Source organism: Hyposmocoma kahamanoa, unplaced genomic scaffold (assembly GCF_003589595.1).
Source record: "Hyposmocoma kahamanoa isolate Upper Pololo Valley unplaced genomic scaffold, ASM358959v1 92, whole genome shotgun sequence".
Classification (NCBI taxonomy): Eukaryota; Metazoa; Arthropoda; class Insecta; order Lepidoptera; family Cosmopterigidae; genus Hyposmocoma; species Hyposmocoma kahamanoa.
The window spans coordinates 16,305,789-16,323,576 of record NW_020654748.1 but is presented as its reverse complement, the minus strand read 5'-3'; the positions used below and the strand labels follow the sequence as shown (position 1 = coordinate 16,323,576).

Sequence of the window (17,788 nt, the reverse complement as noted above, 5' to 3'; positions counted from 1 at the left end):
CGTCTTAGCGTGAAAACGGCTCGTCGACAGCCTTGTTGTCGTTCAGTCAATGTGACCGTCAAAGTGCGGGGTGTGGTACGGTATTTAAAGCTAGGGAGGAACGGAGAGTGTCCATTCTCGTTACTTTTTTGTTCTCTGTTAATAAGCGTTAGATATTCCGTAATAATTTACTAATAAAAATAGGTTTACCTACAAATTTATATGAAATGGAATGGTAGTGGTATATGAGTACTTAATGCGTAATAATTACAGACATTTAGAAACCAAGTAACATACATAATATTTACATTATATTTTACAACATGTAGGATTTACAATTGGACAAATACTTAAACGATAAAAATATAATTTCGTGTTGTTCTTAAGCTAAATAATAAAAATGTAAACTAACTACTTTATACGATTAGTAGGAGTATGTATATCTTGTTATAAAATATTTAACATGCATAACAAAGCTTTAACAATGTTGTACAATGTGCTTCAGATTTATACAATTACTAGATCAATAATAACTTTTAATTAGATCGCTGGGGGAGATTGCTTGACATAAATGTTAGTCAGTAAGAGCACAAGTTCTACTTTAGTGAAGGTGAACAGCAGACCCAGTGTGGTAGGGTTTATCTTCCACAAATCCCTCCTTGGCAACATTACATCCATCGGTAGTGTGTCGAGCAGGGTTGCACACCGTATACTCAGAGTACCCACGCGCTACTCGTTGAAGGTTATACAGGTCTACGCACCGACCTCCACACACCCATATGAGGAAGTTGAGGCTATGTATGAGGACATAAGTCGAGACATACATACCTTCCAAACACACTTCAATGTTCTCATGGGGGATTGCCAAGCCAAATTAGGCAGTCGAAGGAATGATGAGCCGAGAGTGGGGAAATTTGGTTATGGGCAGCGAAATTCCAGGGGTCAAAGGCTGGCTGACTTTATGCAAAAGGAGGGATTTTTATGATGAACTCCTTCTTCCAAAAGCCGCCTCAAGAAAATGGACCTGGTGGTGTCACAAAGAATGATATAGACTTCATATTGACCGACAAGAGACAGATATTTAACAATGTTTCGGTGATCAATAGGGTGAAAACTGGAAGTGATCACAGGGTGGTAAGAGGCTTGTTGAATATCCACGTCAAACGCGAGAGATCCCGACTGATGAAGTTTCTCTGCGACCCAGCGGTGCCCGTATAAAAAAAGTTTCGGCTCGAACTTCAAAATCGTTTGAATTGCTTACGGGCCTGCGTCTCTGTAGATAAGATTAGCAACAGATTCGAAGAAACTATGCATATGGTTGGGTCAAAATTCTTTTGGACCCGCCGCAAGGATAGGCTGCAGAAACTCTCCGATCATACTCTCAAACTAATGGCAAATCAACGCGCTATGACGCTGCAGTCCTGTGAGGATGCTAAGCCCACAGACTGCTCAATAGATACATATGCGACATGACACATAGGTCTTTAATACCAACAATATTAATGATACCATAGAGCGGAACAAGGGCTCCAAATTGTTTGCAAGGGACACGTCTATTGGGCAAAGTCAGCTTACAAAGCTGAAGACGGAGAATGGTAGCGTTCTGAAACAGCTAAAAGACAACAAAGCACCTGGTGAAGACGGAATTACATCTGAGCTTCTGAAAGCGGGTGGAACACCGGTACTTAGAGTCCTTCAGAAGCTCTTTAAGTTAGTCTTGCTCGAAGGTTCTACGCCAGAAGCGTGGAATAGAAGCGTGGTGATACTCTTCTTCGAAAAGGGAGATTACACACTACTGAAGAATTACAGGGCTCATCTCTCTTCTAAGCCACGTTTATAAGCAGATTCGACGACCCCCGAGTTCCCCCAAAAAAGCCGGTTTTCAAAAGGGCAGAAGTACCATAGACCACATCCACATGCTGCAGCAAGTTATATAGAAGACCTAGGAGTATAACCTGCCATTATGCTTAGAGTTTGTGGACTATGAGGAAGCCTTTGATTCAATCGAGATTTGGGTTGAATTTGCTACATTCTCTACAACGGTGCCACATTGACTATCGGTATATCGAAGTGTTGAAAAGTTTGCATAGAAACGCCACTATGTCAGTTCGACTCCAGGACCAGTGCACAAGGCTCGATTGCACAGAGGGGTGCGACAGGGAGACTTCATTTCTCGGAAACTGTTCACCACTGCATTGGAAGAAGACTCCAAGTTACTGTACTGGAAAGGTTTCGGCATGAACATCAATGGCGAGTACATCACTCACTTTCGATTTGCTGACGACATCATGGTATTGCGGAATAGTTGGAAGAGCTTGGCATCATGCTCGGTGACCTCAATAGAGATTCCCAGCAGGTGGGTCCAAAAATGAATATGGACAAGACGAAACTTATGTCGAATGTTGTACCCACCCCTATAACAATGGGAACCTCTACTCTCGAAGTTGTTGACGAGTATATCCACCTCGGATAAACCGTCCAATTAGGCAGAGACAACTGCCAGGAAGAGGTCAATCGTGGAACCCGATTCGGTTGGGCAGCTTTTGGGAAGCTCCGGGACGTCTTCTCGTCCGCAACACCGCAGTCCTTGGCAAAGACAAAATTCTTCGACAATGCATGTTGCGAGCGATAACCTACGGCTCCGAGACGTGGTTACTTACTATGGGCCTCATAAAAAGCTCAAACTCACTCAACGAGCTAAGGAGCGAGCAATGTTCTAAAAATTTCTCTACGTGATCAAATGAATTGATTGTAACAGTGTACGAATAGCGGCGATAAAAGTAAAGATGGACCACCGTGAGTTCGTCGTAATGTCAGTATACATGCCAACGAACGACGAGGACAATTTAGAATCTTTTATAGACTGTTTAGGAGAAGTAAATGCTATAATTGAATCTTGTAACGTGGAATCTGTATATATGTTAGGGGATTTTAATTCTCACCCTGGCTCATTGTTTGGCACAGAGTTTAAAAATTTTTGTGAGGAACAAAACTGGACATGCGCAGATATTGAATGTTTAGGCATCCATTCCAACTCGTTCACTTACATTAGTGGCGCGCATGGCACCACATCGTGGCTAGATCACATAGTTACTACTGAACTTGCAAAAAAAACTATTCTAGACGTTAAGATACGGTATGAGGTATCTAATTCGGACCACTTTGCAGTAGAATTAATATCAGATATAAATATTTTAGTGCCGAAGACAATACAAAAAGACTTTGTGCCGGATAGTGCTATATGGGGAGAAAGAAATGCTGAGCAGATAAATCAATATGGGCAGATATGTGCAGCTGGCTTGCGTGATATTGATTTTCCTGCTGAGTTTAGAAATTGTTCTGACGTAATTTGTAATAATTTAGAGCATAGACAAATAATTGATAACATTTATAACAAAATAGTAGAAACTTTAAGAAATGCCGCAGCCTTAAGTAATAATAATAGTATTTATAAAAACGTTAAAAAGAAAAAGTTATATGTAACAGGTTGGAATAAGCATGTTAAACTAGTACATGGGGAAGCTCGGCTTCGGTTTCAGGATTGGGTAGCTCACGGCAGGCCCACGTCAGGACATATATATGAATTAATGCGAAACTCACGTAAAATATTCAAAAGTAAGCTTAAATGGTGTAAGGACAATGAGAACCAGATTAAAATGGATATTTTAGCGACTCGGCATATGGCCAAAGATTTCAGTAAATTTTGGAAAGAAACCAACAAGTTGAATCCGAAGCGGAGTGTCCCTGTGAGTGTAGAGGGCATTAGTGATCCTGTCCAGATCGCCAACCAGTTCAGGAAACATTTTAAAATATGCTCTACGTTAAGTCCTGCCAAGGTTACAATGGAGTTGAGTGAGAAAAACATTGGAGAACCTATTAGGCGCGTCACGGCTAAGGAGGTTAAGAGAGTGGTGAGGGACATGAAGCGAGGGAAATCCCCCGGTCATGACGCGCTCAGCGTAGAGCACCTACAGCACGCGGGCGTTCACTTATCGAGGGTGCTCGCCATGCTATACTCTTTTTGCGTTAGCCACTCATATCTGCCACAAGATATGATGAAAACTGTGGTTGTTCCCATAATTAAGAATAAGACTGGGGATTTGTCTAGTATAAGCAATTATAGGCCAATATCACTTGCAACTATAATAGCCAAGGTGCTGGACGGTGTGATTGACATTCAATTGCGACAGAATCTAAAGTTAAATGATGCTCAGTTCGGTTTTAGAACTGGGCTTTCGACTGAAGCGGCCATATTGAATCTTAAACACACCGTTCAGTACTACACGGATAGAAACACGCCTGTCTACGCCTGTTTTCTAGACTTATCTAAGGCTTTTGATTTGGTGGTGTATGACAGGCTGTGGCAGAAGTTAGCGAGTGATACTGACCTGCCTCCTGAGCTCGGATCCCTACTGAAATACTGGTACGGTAATCAGAGCAATGTTGTGAAATGGTCAGGGTCACTATCGGATGTGTACGGGCTGGAATGTGGCGTAAGGCAAGGCGGGCTGACTTCTCCGACCCTTTTCAGCCTGTACATAAACCGCTTGATTTGTGGGCTCGGTGATGCTCGTGTCGGCTGCTCGGTTGATGGTGTGTTTGTAAACAACATCAGTTACGCGGACGACATGGTATTGCTGAGCCCATCGATCAGCGCCCTCAGAAAGTTACTGGCGATTTGTGAGTGTTATGCGTTGGCACATGGACTTAAGTATAATGCCACTAAAAGCAAGTTTATGTTATTTAAAGCGGGCCTAAAGACATACACCCGCGTCCCACCAGTATATTTGAATGGTAGTGTGCTTTCGCAAGTTACTAGTTTTAAGTATTTGGGACATTGGGTTACCGAGACGCTAGATGATGGTTTGGATATAGAGAGGGAGCGCAGGGCTCTGTCAGTTCGCGCAAATATGCTGGTTCGTAGGTTTGCACGGTGTACTGAACAAGTTAAGGCTACACTATTCAGAGCGTATTGTCAGTCGTTTTACACGTGCGGCCTATGGGCCAAATATACGAAGAAGTCCTACACTGCCCTGCGCACCCAATACAATAATGCGTTCAGGGCTTTGATGGGTCTGCCACCGTATTGCAGCGCGTCAGGGATGTTCGCGGACGCACAGATAGACTGCTTTTCGGCAATAATTCGCAAGCGAGTCGCGTCCCTGATGCGGCGGGTGCGGGGCAGCTCCAATACATACTTGAAGCTTTTCGCGTCGAGAATGGATCTGGACTGTCCAATAATGCGGCACTGGACGAAAATACACATTGAGCATTCCGGTTCCAGGCCGACCTATAGGTTTATATAAATTGCATGCTATATATATATTATTAGGTAACAATTTGAATTTAATTAATTTGGTTTTTATATTTTTGATGTTAATTTATGTATGATACTGATATTAATTTTTTATAACTTAAATTTATAATATTGAAAAGCTTTTTAATTTATATTTTATATGTTTTATATGTTTTATTTTGATTTATATAATTGATTAATTTAACTTTGTAAACTAGCGTAGGTAAAGTCTAACACTAGTTTTTTTTAAGTACTTCTACTAACACATATTATGGATTGAATGTCTGAAATAAATAAATTGAATTGAATTGAAAAAAAAAAAAAAATCAGAAATTAGGAGATCCGTAGAAGAACGAAAGTCACCGACATAGCTCAAAGGATTTGCAAGTTGAAGTGGCAGTAGGCAGGGCACATAGCTCGTAAAATTGACGCCTTTTGGGGCGGAACGGTTCTTAAATGGAGACCATGAACCAGAAGACGTTCAGTAGGACGGCCCCTACTAGATGGACGGATGACCTGCTAAGGGCGGCGGGTAACCGATGGATGCTCGACGAGTCCGACCGGTTAGTCTGGCAATCTTTGGGGCGGCCTATGTTCAGCAGTGGACGTCCTCCAGCTGATATGATGAAGAGCACAAAGTCAATAGGCAGTAATTGTGATACTGTCTGTCTACGCGTCTGAAGAAGAAATTTGCTTAATTTTCATATTTATCAATGTTTATTGTACGGGCACATCAGACTACACATTTTTGTTCGAAAATCGCCTCCATTGTAACGGAACAAGATACGTCAATGTGTACTTTGACGTGCTGGCGTGTGTACATTTTATATACTTAAACATAAACGAAACATAAAGTAGTAAAATGCACTTACATTGAAATTAATACTTACACTCTACATAAATAAAATGATTAGTTATTCAAGATACAAAATAAAATACTAAGTCGTACATTGGTAATTTATTTACCTGGCTGTCCTGGGTATCCCGGCTGGCCGGGTTGGCCAGGCTGTCCTGGGTATCCTGGCTGTCCTGGGGTTCCAGGTTGTCCTGGGTATCCTGGGTAGCCAGGTTGTCCTGGTGTTCCTGGTTGTCCAGGCTGACCGGGGTACCCTGGAGTTCCTGGCTGTCCTGGGTAGCCAGGTTGTCCTGGTTGTCCAGGCTGTCCTGGGTAACCTGGCTGACCAGGCTGGCCTGGATATCCCGGTTGTCCTGGAGTTCCTGGTTGCCCGGGTTGTCCTGGTTGTCCGGGGTATCCTGGTTGTCCGGGGTATCCTGGTTGTCCGGGGTATCCTGGTTGTCCGGGGTACCCTGGTTGTCCTGGATGTCCTGGCTGTCCTGGGTATCCAGGTTGTCCTGGGTTTCCTGGCTGACCTGGTTGTCCGGATTGTCCTGGTTGTCCGGGTTGACCTGGTTGACCTGGCTGGCCAGGGTAACCGGGTTGTCCTGGTATCCCCGTTTGTCCAGGCAATGATGGTTGTCCGGGGTATCCTGGCTGACCTGGTTGTACAGTTTGTCCTGGGCTACCTGGCTTTCCTGGGGATCCTGGTTGCCCTGGTGTTCCTGGTTGTCCAGGCTGCGCTGGGTAGCCAGGTTGTCCTGGTTGTCCAGGCTGTCCTGGGTAACCTGGTTGACCTGGTTGGCCTGGATATCCGGGTTGTCCTGGAGTTCCTGGTTGTCCAGGATGTCCTGGTTGACCGGGGTATCCTGGTTGTCCGGGCTGTCCTGGGTATCCTGGCTGTCCTGGGTATCCAGGCTGTCCTGGGTAACCTGGCTGACCTGGTTGACCTGGATATCCGGGTTGTCCTGGAGTTCCTGGTTGTCCAGGCTGTCCTGGTTGACCAGGGTAACCTGGTTGTCCGGGCTGTCCTGGGTATCCTGGCTGTCCTGGGTGTCCAGGTTGTCCTGAGCTTCCGGGCAGACCTGGGTAACCAGCTTGCCCTGGTTGTCCAGGCTGTCCTGGTTGTCCGGGGTATCCTGGTTGGCCTGGTTGTCCAGGCTGCCCTGGGTATCCGGGCTGTCCTGCGCTACCTGGTGTTCCTGGTAGACCAGGCTGTCCTTGTTGTCCGGGGTATCCTGGTTGTCCGGGCTGACCTGGGTATCCGGGTTGTCCAGAGCTACCTGGTGTTCCTGGTTGGCCAGGCTGTCCTGGATATCCGGGCTGGCCAGGGCCTCCTGGAGTTCCTGGTTGTCCTGGGTAGCCAGGTTGTCCCGGTTGTCCTGGGTAACCAGTCTGTCCCGGAGTTCCTGGTTGACCGGGTTGTCCGGGGTATCCCGGCTGTCCTTGTTCCCCTAAATAATAATTTGACAATTCATAAAAATACCTAAACCACTACGCCATACCTCTGATACAAGATTCCCAATTATATAGTGAAAACACAAAAGCACTCTGCACGATACAATTATCGCTAAAGTATGAACAAAGGCGTTTCTCTCTTTATTATGGTTTATATAAATTAGACTTTATGCTATTTCCATGTCTAAGGGGTTACCCTTAAGCTTAGCTACCTTTAGTTAAGTCCAGTTGACTGCACTTGTGGAACCTAATTTGGTTTAGTGTGTAAATATCAATTCTACAAGTGTAGTTTAAATTCAGTTTAATTTTGTAATGAGACAAAATAATGAATAGGGGTTTCCCTTAATGACGACTGATGACGATGAAGTAGATGATCATAGGTAAGTTGAAATAATTATAGAATGGAATGAATGAACATATTTAACTAATTATTCAAGTTTGCTTCAAGCCTTATAAATTAAAATACAATGTTGTTGTTGTTGCAAAAATTCGATCACACTTACGTATGCTTGTTATCTCATTAGAATATTGTTATAATTAATCTCGAAATTCGAATTTCCGATTGAAATTATATTTCAATCAATTAATAATGGCGGGTGGGGAGAGTTAATAGTATTTTGTATTTGACTATTTGAGACATCTCTTACTGCGCTCCGGTTGTCACCTAGGACCGTAAGTGTCTTAGTCGTCTGTAAATGTTAACTTAAGTTTCGCATTTTCACCGTTTTATACATATCGGTATTAAAAAATTACCTGAGCCGCCGGAGGTTCCGGGTGTACCGGGTGAGCCTGGCGTACCAGGTGAGCCTGGCGTACCAGGTGAGCCTGGCGTACCAGGTGAGCCTGGCGTACCAGGTGAGCCTGGCGTACCAGGTGAGCCTGGCGTACCAGGTGAGACTGGTGTACCAGGTAAGCCGGGCGTGACAGGTTGACCGGGTTGACTAGGGTAGTAACCTCCGGATGGTGGACGTCCGGGGCCGCCGGGACCTCCTGGGCCTCCTGATAACAAATATTTAGTTTTTCACTTAAGCAAATGAATGCTCTTCGAAAAAATTCAATTTAAAAGATAAAAACAAATAAGAATACAAAAGTAAAGTATTTACGGTGCAAAATATCACGTAAATTAAACAGCCTCCTCTTTTTATTTGTTTATTTGCTATTCAATTTATATTTGTAGAACATGTTTATGGATTTTATCCACAAGTAATATGAAAACCGTACAAAATATTTGCAAATTACCTGGACCTCCAGGTGTACCGGGAGTACCAGGTGTTCCGGGACTACCAGGTGAACCTGGTTTTCCAGGTTGGCCGGGATAGTACGTGCCAGATCCAGCTGGGCCACCTGGTCCGCCTGGACCACCTGTTAACACAAGATTAACATTTAATCTTGCATATTTTAGTGAAAAAAAACTATATTTTAAATTGTGGAGATTTTATGTTCAGGTCAGGTCGTCTTCGAGCTGATAATCCTAGGAATCTTTAATTAGTAGATGAATGTTTTATTTTAAACTTGATAAATAATTTCATTGTACATTGTGATCAGAATCAAGAACATAAAAAGTAGAATGACTTACCAGGTCCGCCGGGTGTACCAGGGGTGCTGGGTTGACCAGGATAGTAGCCGCCTCCTGAGCCGCTTGGACCACTAGGGCCGCCAGGTCCACCTGGACCTCCTGGACCACCTTCAAAATATTGAAATGCATAAGTATACTAGGTAGTGGTTATATTTAGGTACGTGGTTTAAACGTTTAAATGTATCTTGGAAAGGAAATAAAAAATATTTATTTGCAAGAACACGGTATAAGATACAGAATAGACGTTTATAACAAACGTCAATAATAAAAATAAATTTTTCATATGTCCAATTGGTCAATGTTGGTAAACATTTTAGTTACGTTGCTAAAAACCGTTTATTCGCATTAGAAGGCTATTACACAGCGATACGATAGCATTTCTCAAACATTTAGTAAATTTGTTTTTGAAATTACTGAGTGAACAAGTTTTGTATAATTTTTTGTTTCGTTCACCGTACAAAATATTTGCAAATTACCTGGACCTCCAGGTGTACCGGGAGTACCAGGTGTTCCGGGACTACCAGGTGAGCCTGGTTTTCCAGGTTGACCGGGATAGTACGTGCCAGATCCAGCTGGGCCGCCTGGTCCGCCTTGACTGCCTGGACCACCTGTAAATACAAGATTAGCATTTAATTTTACAAATTTTGGTGAAAAAAACTACATTTTAAATTGTGGAGATTTTTATGTTCAGGTTTGGTTGTTTTCGAGCTGATGATACTAGGAATCTTTAATTAGTAGATGAATGTTTTATTTTAAACTTGATAAATAATTTTATTGTACATTGTTACTAGAACCAAAAATATAAAAAATAGAATGTCCTACCAGGGGAGGCGGGTGAGGCAGGACTGCCAGGTTGACCAGGATAGTAGCTGCCTCCTGAGCCGCCTGGACCGCTAGGACCACCTGGGCCACCAGGGCCACCAGGCCCACCTGGACCTCCTGGACCACCTTCAAAATATTGAAATGTGTAGGTATACTAGGTAGTCGTTATATTTAGGCACGCGGCCTAAACGTTTAAGTATATATTTGAAATGAAATAAAAATATTTATTTGCAAGTGCACTATACACGTCGGTAGATGCTTATAACATACGTCCTGTACCTGTACTTATATTTTTTATGTCTCATCGGTCCTAGTTGGTAAAAATTTTAGTTACGTTGCTACCGTTACCGTTTATTCGCATTAGAAGCTTATACAGCGGTACGATTGACATTGATGAGCATTTGTCAACCATTTAGTAATTTTACCTTTGAAATTAGTGAGTGAACAATTTTTGTATGTTTTTTATTGTTTTGGTTAACCCATTTGGGATGTCTGTTGAGCAGCTTAATTTCCATTAGAAAAATATTTTTTGTCTCGAACTCAAAGGATCGATATCGCAATTCTCACGACTGTATAAAGTGTTTATTTGTATTTGTTCCATTGTCATATTTCAATTTAACACACCTGGACCACCTGGAGAACCTGGGGTACCTGGACTGCCGGGAGTGCCTGGTTGGCCTGGATAACCTCCTGGGCCGCTTGGGCCTCCTGGTCCACCTAATAATAGATATTAAAAGATGATTTTGATAGTTTATATAACATATTTTATCATAGCGTTGAGTTTTTAAAACTAACCGCGGTAGAAAATGTGTGATTTGTGAAAGAGCACAAATTTCATTAAGTTTTTTAACTGGCTCGTCTACTTCTTATTTAATGAGTAATATTATGCAAAAAACAAAGTTCTGTATTTTTAATTCCCTATTCTATGTTTATGTGAACCATATAAATGTACATTAAAAAATAAGCTGAAATAATTGTAGTTTGCACTGCTAAAATAACTGTGTGCACACTTACTTGGCCCGTTAGGTCCACCAGGGTAATATCCACCACCTGAGCCTGGTGTACCGGGAGTTCCCGGGGTACCAGAAGTTCCTGGAGTACCGGGGGAACCAGGGGTGCCTGGACCACCTGGGGAGCCAGGTGAGCCTGGACTGCCAGGTTGACCAGGATAGTACCCACCGCCTGAACCGCCTGAGCCACTAGGGCCTCCTGGGCCGCCAGGGCCACCTGGGCCACCAGGACCACCTATAAAGTATTGCAATTATGCAGTGACTGTAATTGTTTTTGTTTGTTTTTTATCACTTGAAGGGATGTTACTAGTATTCTTTTAATTTGATAATAAGTGAATAATTAATCACTTGTCACTCAGCCGCATATACAAACTGATGAAAACAATTCAGTTGCGGGTGCGGATAAGCAATAACGTCTACCAACATGATCATAGTTTTGCGAAAATAGCATCTAAAGATTTTTCCTCGTCTTTGATAGTTTGATCTAAACTTTACTTGTATAATGATAACCTTTTTATTCTGCTTGTGTTTGCTGGGGAATTACATTAATAAATCCCAAAAATTCATGATTCCAGACCTTAGGAGTTATAGTTTTTGTGATGAAACTTTTACTGTTGTCGCCTGACAACAACAATCGTTTTCATTTTACTAGTAAATTTTAGAACAAATTATCAAAAAGAACGAAAAAAGTTTAGGGACCATTTTCGCAAATGTTTGAGATAATATCATAATAGAGATCATAAGTCAAGGCATAAATCAAGGCTCACATAGTTTGATCCCGAGCTCAAATAAAGTAGACGTGTGTCAATTGCGTTCGATAGAACCAAATTGATTCGTACAGCACCTGTCACCCAATGACCCGGGTTACGAGTTTCTAAGTAACCCGATCATTTTTGAGATTCATGAGTCATGCGCGCAGTATCCGACTACATTACTATAATATTAGAGATTATTCAACAATTCACATAGCACTCAGTCTGGAACTGACAATATTATTTTTAAATTTGTATTGAATTGATATTAAATTGTTTCATGTGAAATTACTCCACTAGTTTGGTTCAAATTCAAGTTCAAATTCGTGAGGTCCGCTGGTTCGTTCCGTGGATTAGTTGGTATAGCGTCTGCCATGGTATGCTAGAAGACGTTGTTTCGAATCCGAACGAACGAAGGATTTTTTCTGAGTGTTCGATCTTTGTATTAATAATTATGACAATATTATTATTGTCTCGTTCACACTCTCGCGTCTCTGTTCGTCGAACATTTGTACAATAGAGCATTCGTTCGACAGAACCTTCGTTCGATCAAACCAAAAAGTCAAGCGATCGATCAACGGGTCAACGGGTCAATGGATCAATGAGAGTCTCAATGGTTCATTCTAATTGCTCCTTCGCTTAGTGTCCATTACATGGTAATTTTGTAAGTTTAATCTGTTTTTATTATGTTGTGATTATTTATGAGTGCGCTAGCTAATATGAATAAATTTATAATAAAATTAATCAATATATTAGTAATTTGGAATGTTCATAAGTTTTTTGTTATGAAGTTTTGTTTTGTAGGAGTTACTTTTCCTAGAAATAAATTTTAGTGTCCTAAGTGTAGTTTATCAGTGATGCATTTAACTTTATACACATTGCCTATAAGCAGGAAAGAATAAAAGCTAATTGTATTTGACACTTTTAAACTCCATATGGAAGTATCGTGATCGACGAATGACCCACTAAAGGATCCAAAATATCGACGAATCTTTTGACCCTGTCACATTACGCATTACGACATGGGTCATGATCGACTCAATTTATTAGAAATGATCGACAGACGCAGATGTAGAATAAACGACAGATTACAAAATGAAACAATTCTCACTGTTGTTTAACCTACACCACCAAAAAGTACAATAAAACAATGAATTCATGTCACGAGATTTTGTGTGATCATTTGAAATGTAATAGAATAAAAGAATATAAAAAGAATATATATAATATAATATTATATAATAAAATGTTCATTGACAATGTGTTTTCCATTTTTGTTAAAACCTAAAGTAAAAGTAAAAGTAAAGACAAGTATCTATTAGTAACCAAAATTGAAAGCAAAGAAATTGTAAATATGTTTTTCTAATATAGGTTCTGGTATGCATTATGTCATATGGCTGAAAAAAAAATGCATACCCGGGCCACCTGGTGAACCTGGAGAACCCGGAGATCCTGGAGTTCCTGGTTGTCCTGGGTAATATCCTCCAGGACCTGCTGGGCCACCGGGCCCGCCGGGACCGCCGGGACCACCGGGTGTACCTGGTGAACCGGGGGTTCCTGGACTTCCAGGCGAACCAGGTGTACCAGGAGTACCAGGAGTGCCTGGTGTACCAGGGTAGTAACCTGGAATGAAAATACAGTTTGATATGGTCTGCATATTCAGTAAAGAATATTAATAGCAAAGAAATCTAATAGCATAAAGTAATTGCAATTACTAAATAAGTTATACGCAGTCATAGATTTTGGGTACCTATATACTAAATCTATGTACGTAGTAAAAATAGGCGCTTTGTCGTCGAGTTGCGGATACCAGCCTGTTGCACCAAGTACCAAGTACCAAGTACGTAGTATTGTGGTAGAATATGAGGTTTAATATTGTTTTGTAATAGAAGTATTGTTGTACTAATTTTTCTCTAGTCTATAAGTCCATGACGTCCACACGCAAAATAGGCGCCTTGACGTCGAGTTGCAGACACCAGCCCGTTACACCAAGTACCAAGTACCAAGTAAGTCTATGACGTTTCATATTGAAGTATTATCCTGTAATATTACCTCCAGGAGGCACAACACCCGGACTAGGATTGCTGGTTTGACCAGAACTGTCCGGAGGGGGCTTCGGCGGTCGTGGCGGTGCTGGAGGACGTGGTTTGGGAGGGGTTCCACCTGGGGTCCTACCACAACCCTTAGGGAAGTACAGTTTCGCCCATGGGATTACTTGACCGGGTGTCGCTTCTGTCGGTTGGTTTATTGAGCTGTTAACATAAAACACGTCAGAGTAAGTAATGGATAAATATTTTTTGGCGTGCAACCTTTATTTCTATGTAATAGCTTTTCAAAGGTAAAGGTAAGGTGCGGCAAAACTAGGTGGCGTTTTTACCTTACGAGTCTAGTACGGTAATGAGTTTTTTATTTTATTTTCACTCTCCCACCACCACCCGTACGAAGCGCGGGAGTCTCGAAGTAGATCGCTATCCCATATTGATTTAATTTATGAAAAGTAATATAAATAGAATCGGTTTTATTTAATTTATACTTTTTAAAAGATACATACTTATAAATACTATAAGATATGTAAATTTATAAGATTTTACGTTTTATTCATACGTAAAGCCAAAACCAAAAATTCTAATGCTCAAAAACAAATTTTTGCAACATTTTTTTGTGAGATATTTAAAAATTTATAAATATTATATGAATTAACTATATGTCTTATTTTATTTTCTTCAACTTTCTCTCAAGTGTGATGAAGAACATTGTATGGCACACGGGTAGAACGGCAATAGCAAATGTTCGGGCAGTTCAATTAAATTTGAATGCCCCTCTGTTCGTAATTGCCCGTTTTCGTCCTTGTGACATAGTGCTCTAGAATACAAAAAATATGGCGATGAAATCTACAGCCTCCACAGAAAATAAGCGACTTAAAAACAATTTCATTGTCTTTTTCTAAATTAGTTCAACCGGGAATAGGAGCTCTTCAATTACTACGAGCTACCTAGGTCGATAGTTTTTTAGATTTAGCTGTGCAAGCGTTTTTCTACAGGTAGAGAGCTCAAAATCAAATGTGCTTGCGGTTGGCTGGCTGTGTAGCCGTATGCTGATCTCATTCCAATTCTTTAATATAAAAAAGGAATAATATTATTTGATCCAAATTTAAAATGATCGCTTAAAAACATGGCTATAAAAATATACGATAAGATTGTTTCAAGTCGACAATTTCTTATTAATACATTATATCTCATAATAACAGTTTATCGCACCTTGCACCAAATGTAATTAAGTCACAACTGCAAAATGATGTCTATTCAAGAGAGCTTTAAAGATACCACTCACTCAAGGGGACTACTAATCGTGATACAAGACAGTGTAGTCGGGTATTTAGTTCTTATTGATACATAAGATGTCGCGACGAGCATCAAATAGCTATTTTTGCCCGACTTCAACCACAATTTTATGAATTTAATGTAGAAATCCTAGTTTAACTTTCTAGTATTTATGCTTTTATTGTATCTTATCTGTATATTATCGAAATAAAACGAATGTTACGAAATAAATTTAAAAGTTTGCTCAGGTTTGATTCTACATTTTTTTGATTAATTTAATTTTTTTTTATGATGCCAAGTGATGGGACGAACAAGTCATGCGCCTGATGGTAAACGACACGCCTGTCCATACAAGTTGCAGTACCATTCAGGGCTTTAAATCGCAATGATCTGAGGTACACTGCCTCTGCGCCCATAATCCTCAGACATAAGTTGAAAAGTCTCACGTGTCTGTAATTTCACCAGCACCCTTACCGTTCATAAATAATGCAGACTTTACTGCTTGGTGGCAAAAATAAGTAAGGTGGCAGTACTTATGAACTCGTTCACAAGGAGCTCTACTGCTACTAAAATTTTAACTCATGAATAAAATTATTCCACTGTATTCCACGGTAACTTGTAACATACAACTAAAAAAGAAATAAAACGTACTTTTCATCATACTCATGTTTCTCTTCCGGGAAGACCTCAACCGGTTTCTCTGGCTCGACAACCCGGTATCCATGGCTGTCAGCCACGTAGTGCGTAGCGCGGAGGTAGCCGTCAGGGTCTACGTAACCGTAGCAACCGTATGTCACGCCGTCTGGACCTCGGTTCTCGTGGTGGAATTGGCCATTAGGGCCTACGTCGTAGCCGAAACCGTATGCGTCTGAAATACAGAAGATTACAAATAAATATATATGCTCCAACTGGGAATTTAATATTGACGTTAGTTCGCGGTCAATTTATTTTACTTGGAGTTTTTCTACAAATAAGAGCTGACAAAAATCACCAACATAATGGGGGCAAGTCAAAAAAAAAAAAAATACACTTACATACAATTTACAAACAAGTACTTGAACAGATAAACTCTACTACTAGTGGGAGTCAGTTAATAAAAACACTTACTGGTGTCGTAATTGGTTTCATAATACTGCGTCTTCTCGTCATCCTCGATGTCGACGACCACCTCGTTTGGATCTCCAGGACCGTGGTTCCCATATTGTCGACTCGACCGGAGTGTCGATACAGGTTCGGGATTTTTGTCCTCGCTTGGTGTGTCCTCACCAGCATGCGTTAATGCCAGTGCCACCTGGGAAAAATATCACAATGGATATGTTTAAAAACAGGTTTTTCATTATCAGTGTTTGGAATACGGTACAGATATAGTTCATTAGAGCGAGCTGTTTTCCGTAACCAGCCGTTGGTAGTGCACTTAAAATGTTATTTTGTCCTTTTTTAACCGACTTCAAAAAAGGAATAGGTTCTCAATTAGACTGTATTTTTTTTGTATGTAGGTATGTTACACGATAATTTGTGTTAAATTTGTGAACCGATCTTGATGATTCTTTTTTTGTTGGAGAGAGGGTATTTCAGATTGGTCCCATTTAAATTTCAAGAAAATATTTCACCTCTAAGGGTGGCAAACTAGGGGATGACAATCGATTAACAAGTAGATGTAATTCCACGAACTTTTGAGGTCGGTTTTTTTAGTACTCTGTACTTAGTTTATTTCAATAAAAAAACACAACTGAATAAAGCTATATTAATATAAATATGATCCAGTATAATAATGTATATTTGCGTATATGTTATGGATTTATGATTGTATAATATGATACGTATGGTTTTTACTTCCTCTGTACAGCAATACGATCGGTCATAGTCACAAATATAGAGAACAAAAGAATAAGAAAGTGCTTTTAACGGCTCTAACGCAAATATTCGACTGTAGTATATTGTTTTCCTCTATTGTTCTAACTGCGTAGGCACATATTCGCTTAAGATAACGCGCGAACAGATTGATTGCAAGCATTTTTTAAATTTAGTATGATTGCGCAGAGAAAAATGGAAGTGTTCAGCGTTTGCCAAATGTTTTTGCTTTTATAGTTGTGTAAGGCGCATTGCGTACAAACAACATGGACCGACTAAGTAATAAATAGAAAGGATAAACAAGTGCGTAAATTTTGTTTTTTTATCCTAGGTGTATGAGTTTGTTACTTGGACACAGTTTGTTATAAATATTGCTTGAAATAATAATTATGTTTTTTATGTGTAACAAATATAGAAAAGGCTAGCGTTGGTCAACTTACGAAGTAAATCACCGACATAGTATTCTGCCCTCCATATCATACCTAACGCATTTGCATTTTGGTAACTTTCGAAATATGCCAATGCTTAACGCTTTGAAAAATGTCAATAACGCAGTTTTTGCTTGACTATAAGAGCGGTTACACACGGCGAATTTTAGCAGCTATACAAATGCAATGCAATCGCTAATCGTTTACCTTTACATGCCCGCGATTTTAAGCAGCGATGCAAACGTGATGCAAGCGCGCTAATACATCGATACAAACGCGCGATTGCATCGCTACACTTAGGATTTATAGGCGATTGGATCGATGCAATCGCGCGTTTGTATCGATGCAATCGCGAGTGTGTATCGATGAAGTCGCCTATAAATAGCAAGTGTAGCGATGCAATCGGGCGTGTTAATCGATGAAGTCGCGCGTTTGAATCGATGCAATCGTCTATAAATCGC

The 17,788-nt window shown here is 40.7% G+C and overlaps 1 protein-coding gene across 1 annotated transcript in view; it reads right to left on the bottom strand.

Moving 5' to 3' along the window:
• LOC113236862 (collagen alpha-1(III) chain-like) overlaps positions 1 to 17,788 on the bottom strand; it is a 57,852-nt gene that overhangs the window by 6,889 nt on the left and 33,175 nt on the right. The window contains exons 2-13 of the mRNA XM_026473072.1: positions 16,156 to 16,339; positions 15,700 to 15,916; positions 13,781 to 13,980; positions 13,145 to 13,351; positions 10,981 to 11,211; positions 10,591 to 10,683; positions 9,967 to 10,092; positions 9,621 to 9,752; positions 9,145 to 9,252; positions 8,808 to 8,930; positions 8,322 to 8,567; positions 6,242 to 7,564 (exon numbers count right to left, since the gene is read on the bottom strand). Of these exons, the coding sequence (XP_026328857.1) occupies positions 6,242 to 7,564; positions 8,322 to 8,567; positions 8,808 to 8,930; positions 9,145 to 9,252; positions 9,621 to 9,752; positions 9,967 to 10,092; positions 10,591 to 10,683; positions 10,981 to 11,211; positions 13,145 to 13,351; positions 13,781 to 13,980; positions 15,700 to 15,916; positions 16,156 to 16,339 (3,190 nt within the window). The remainder of the gene's footprint in view (positions 1 to 6,241; positions 7,565 to 8,321; positions 8,568 to 8,807; positions 8,931 to 9,144; positions 9,253 to 9,620; positions 9,753 to 9,966; positions 10,093 to 10,590; positions 10,684 to 10,980; positions 11,212 to 13,144; positions 13,352 to 13,780; positions 13,981 to 15,699; positions 15,917 to 16,155; positions 16,340 to 17,788) is intronic.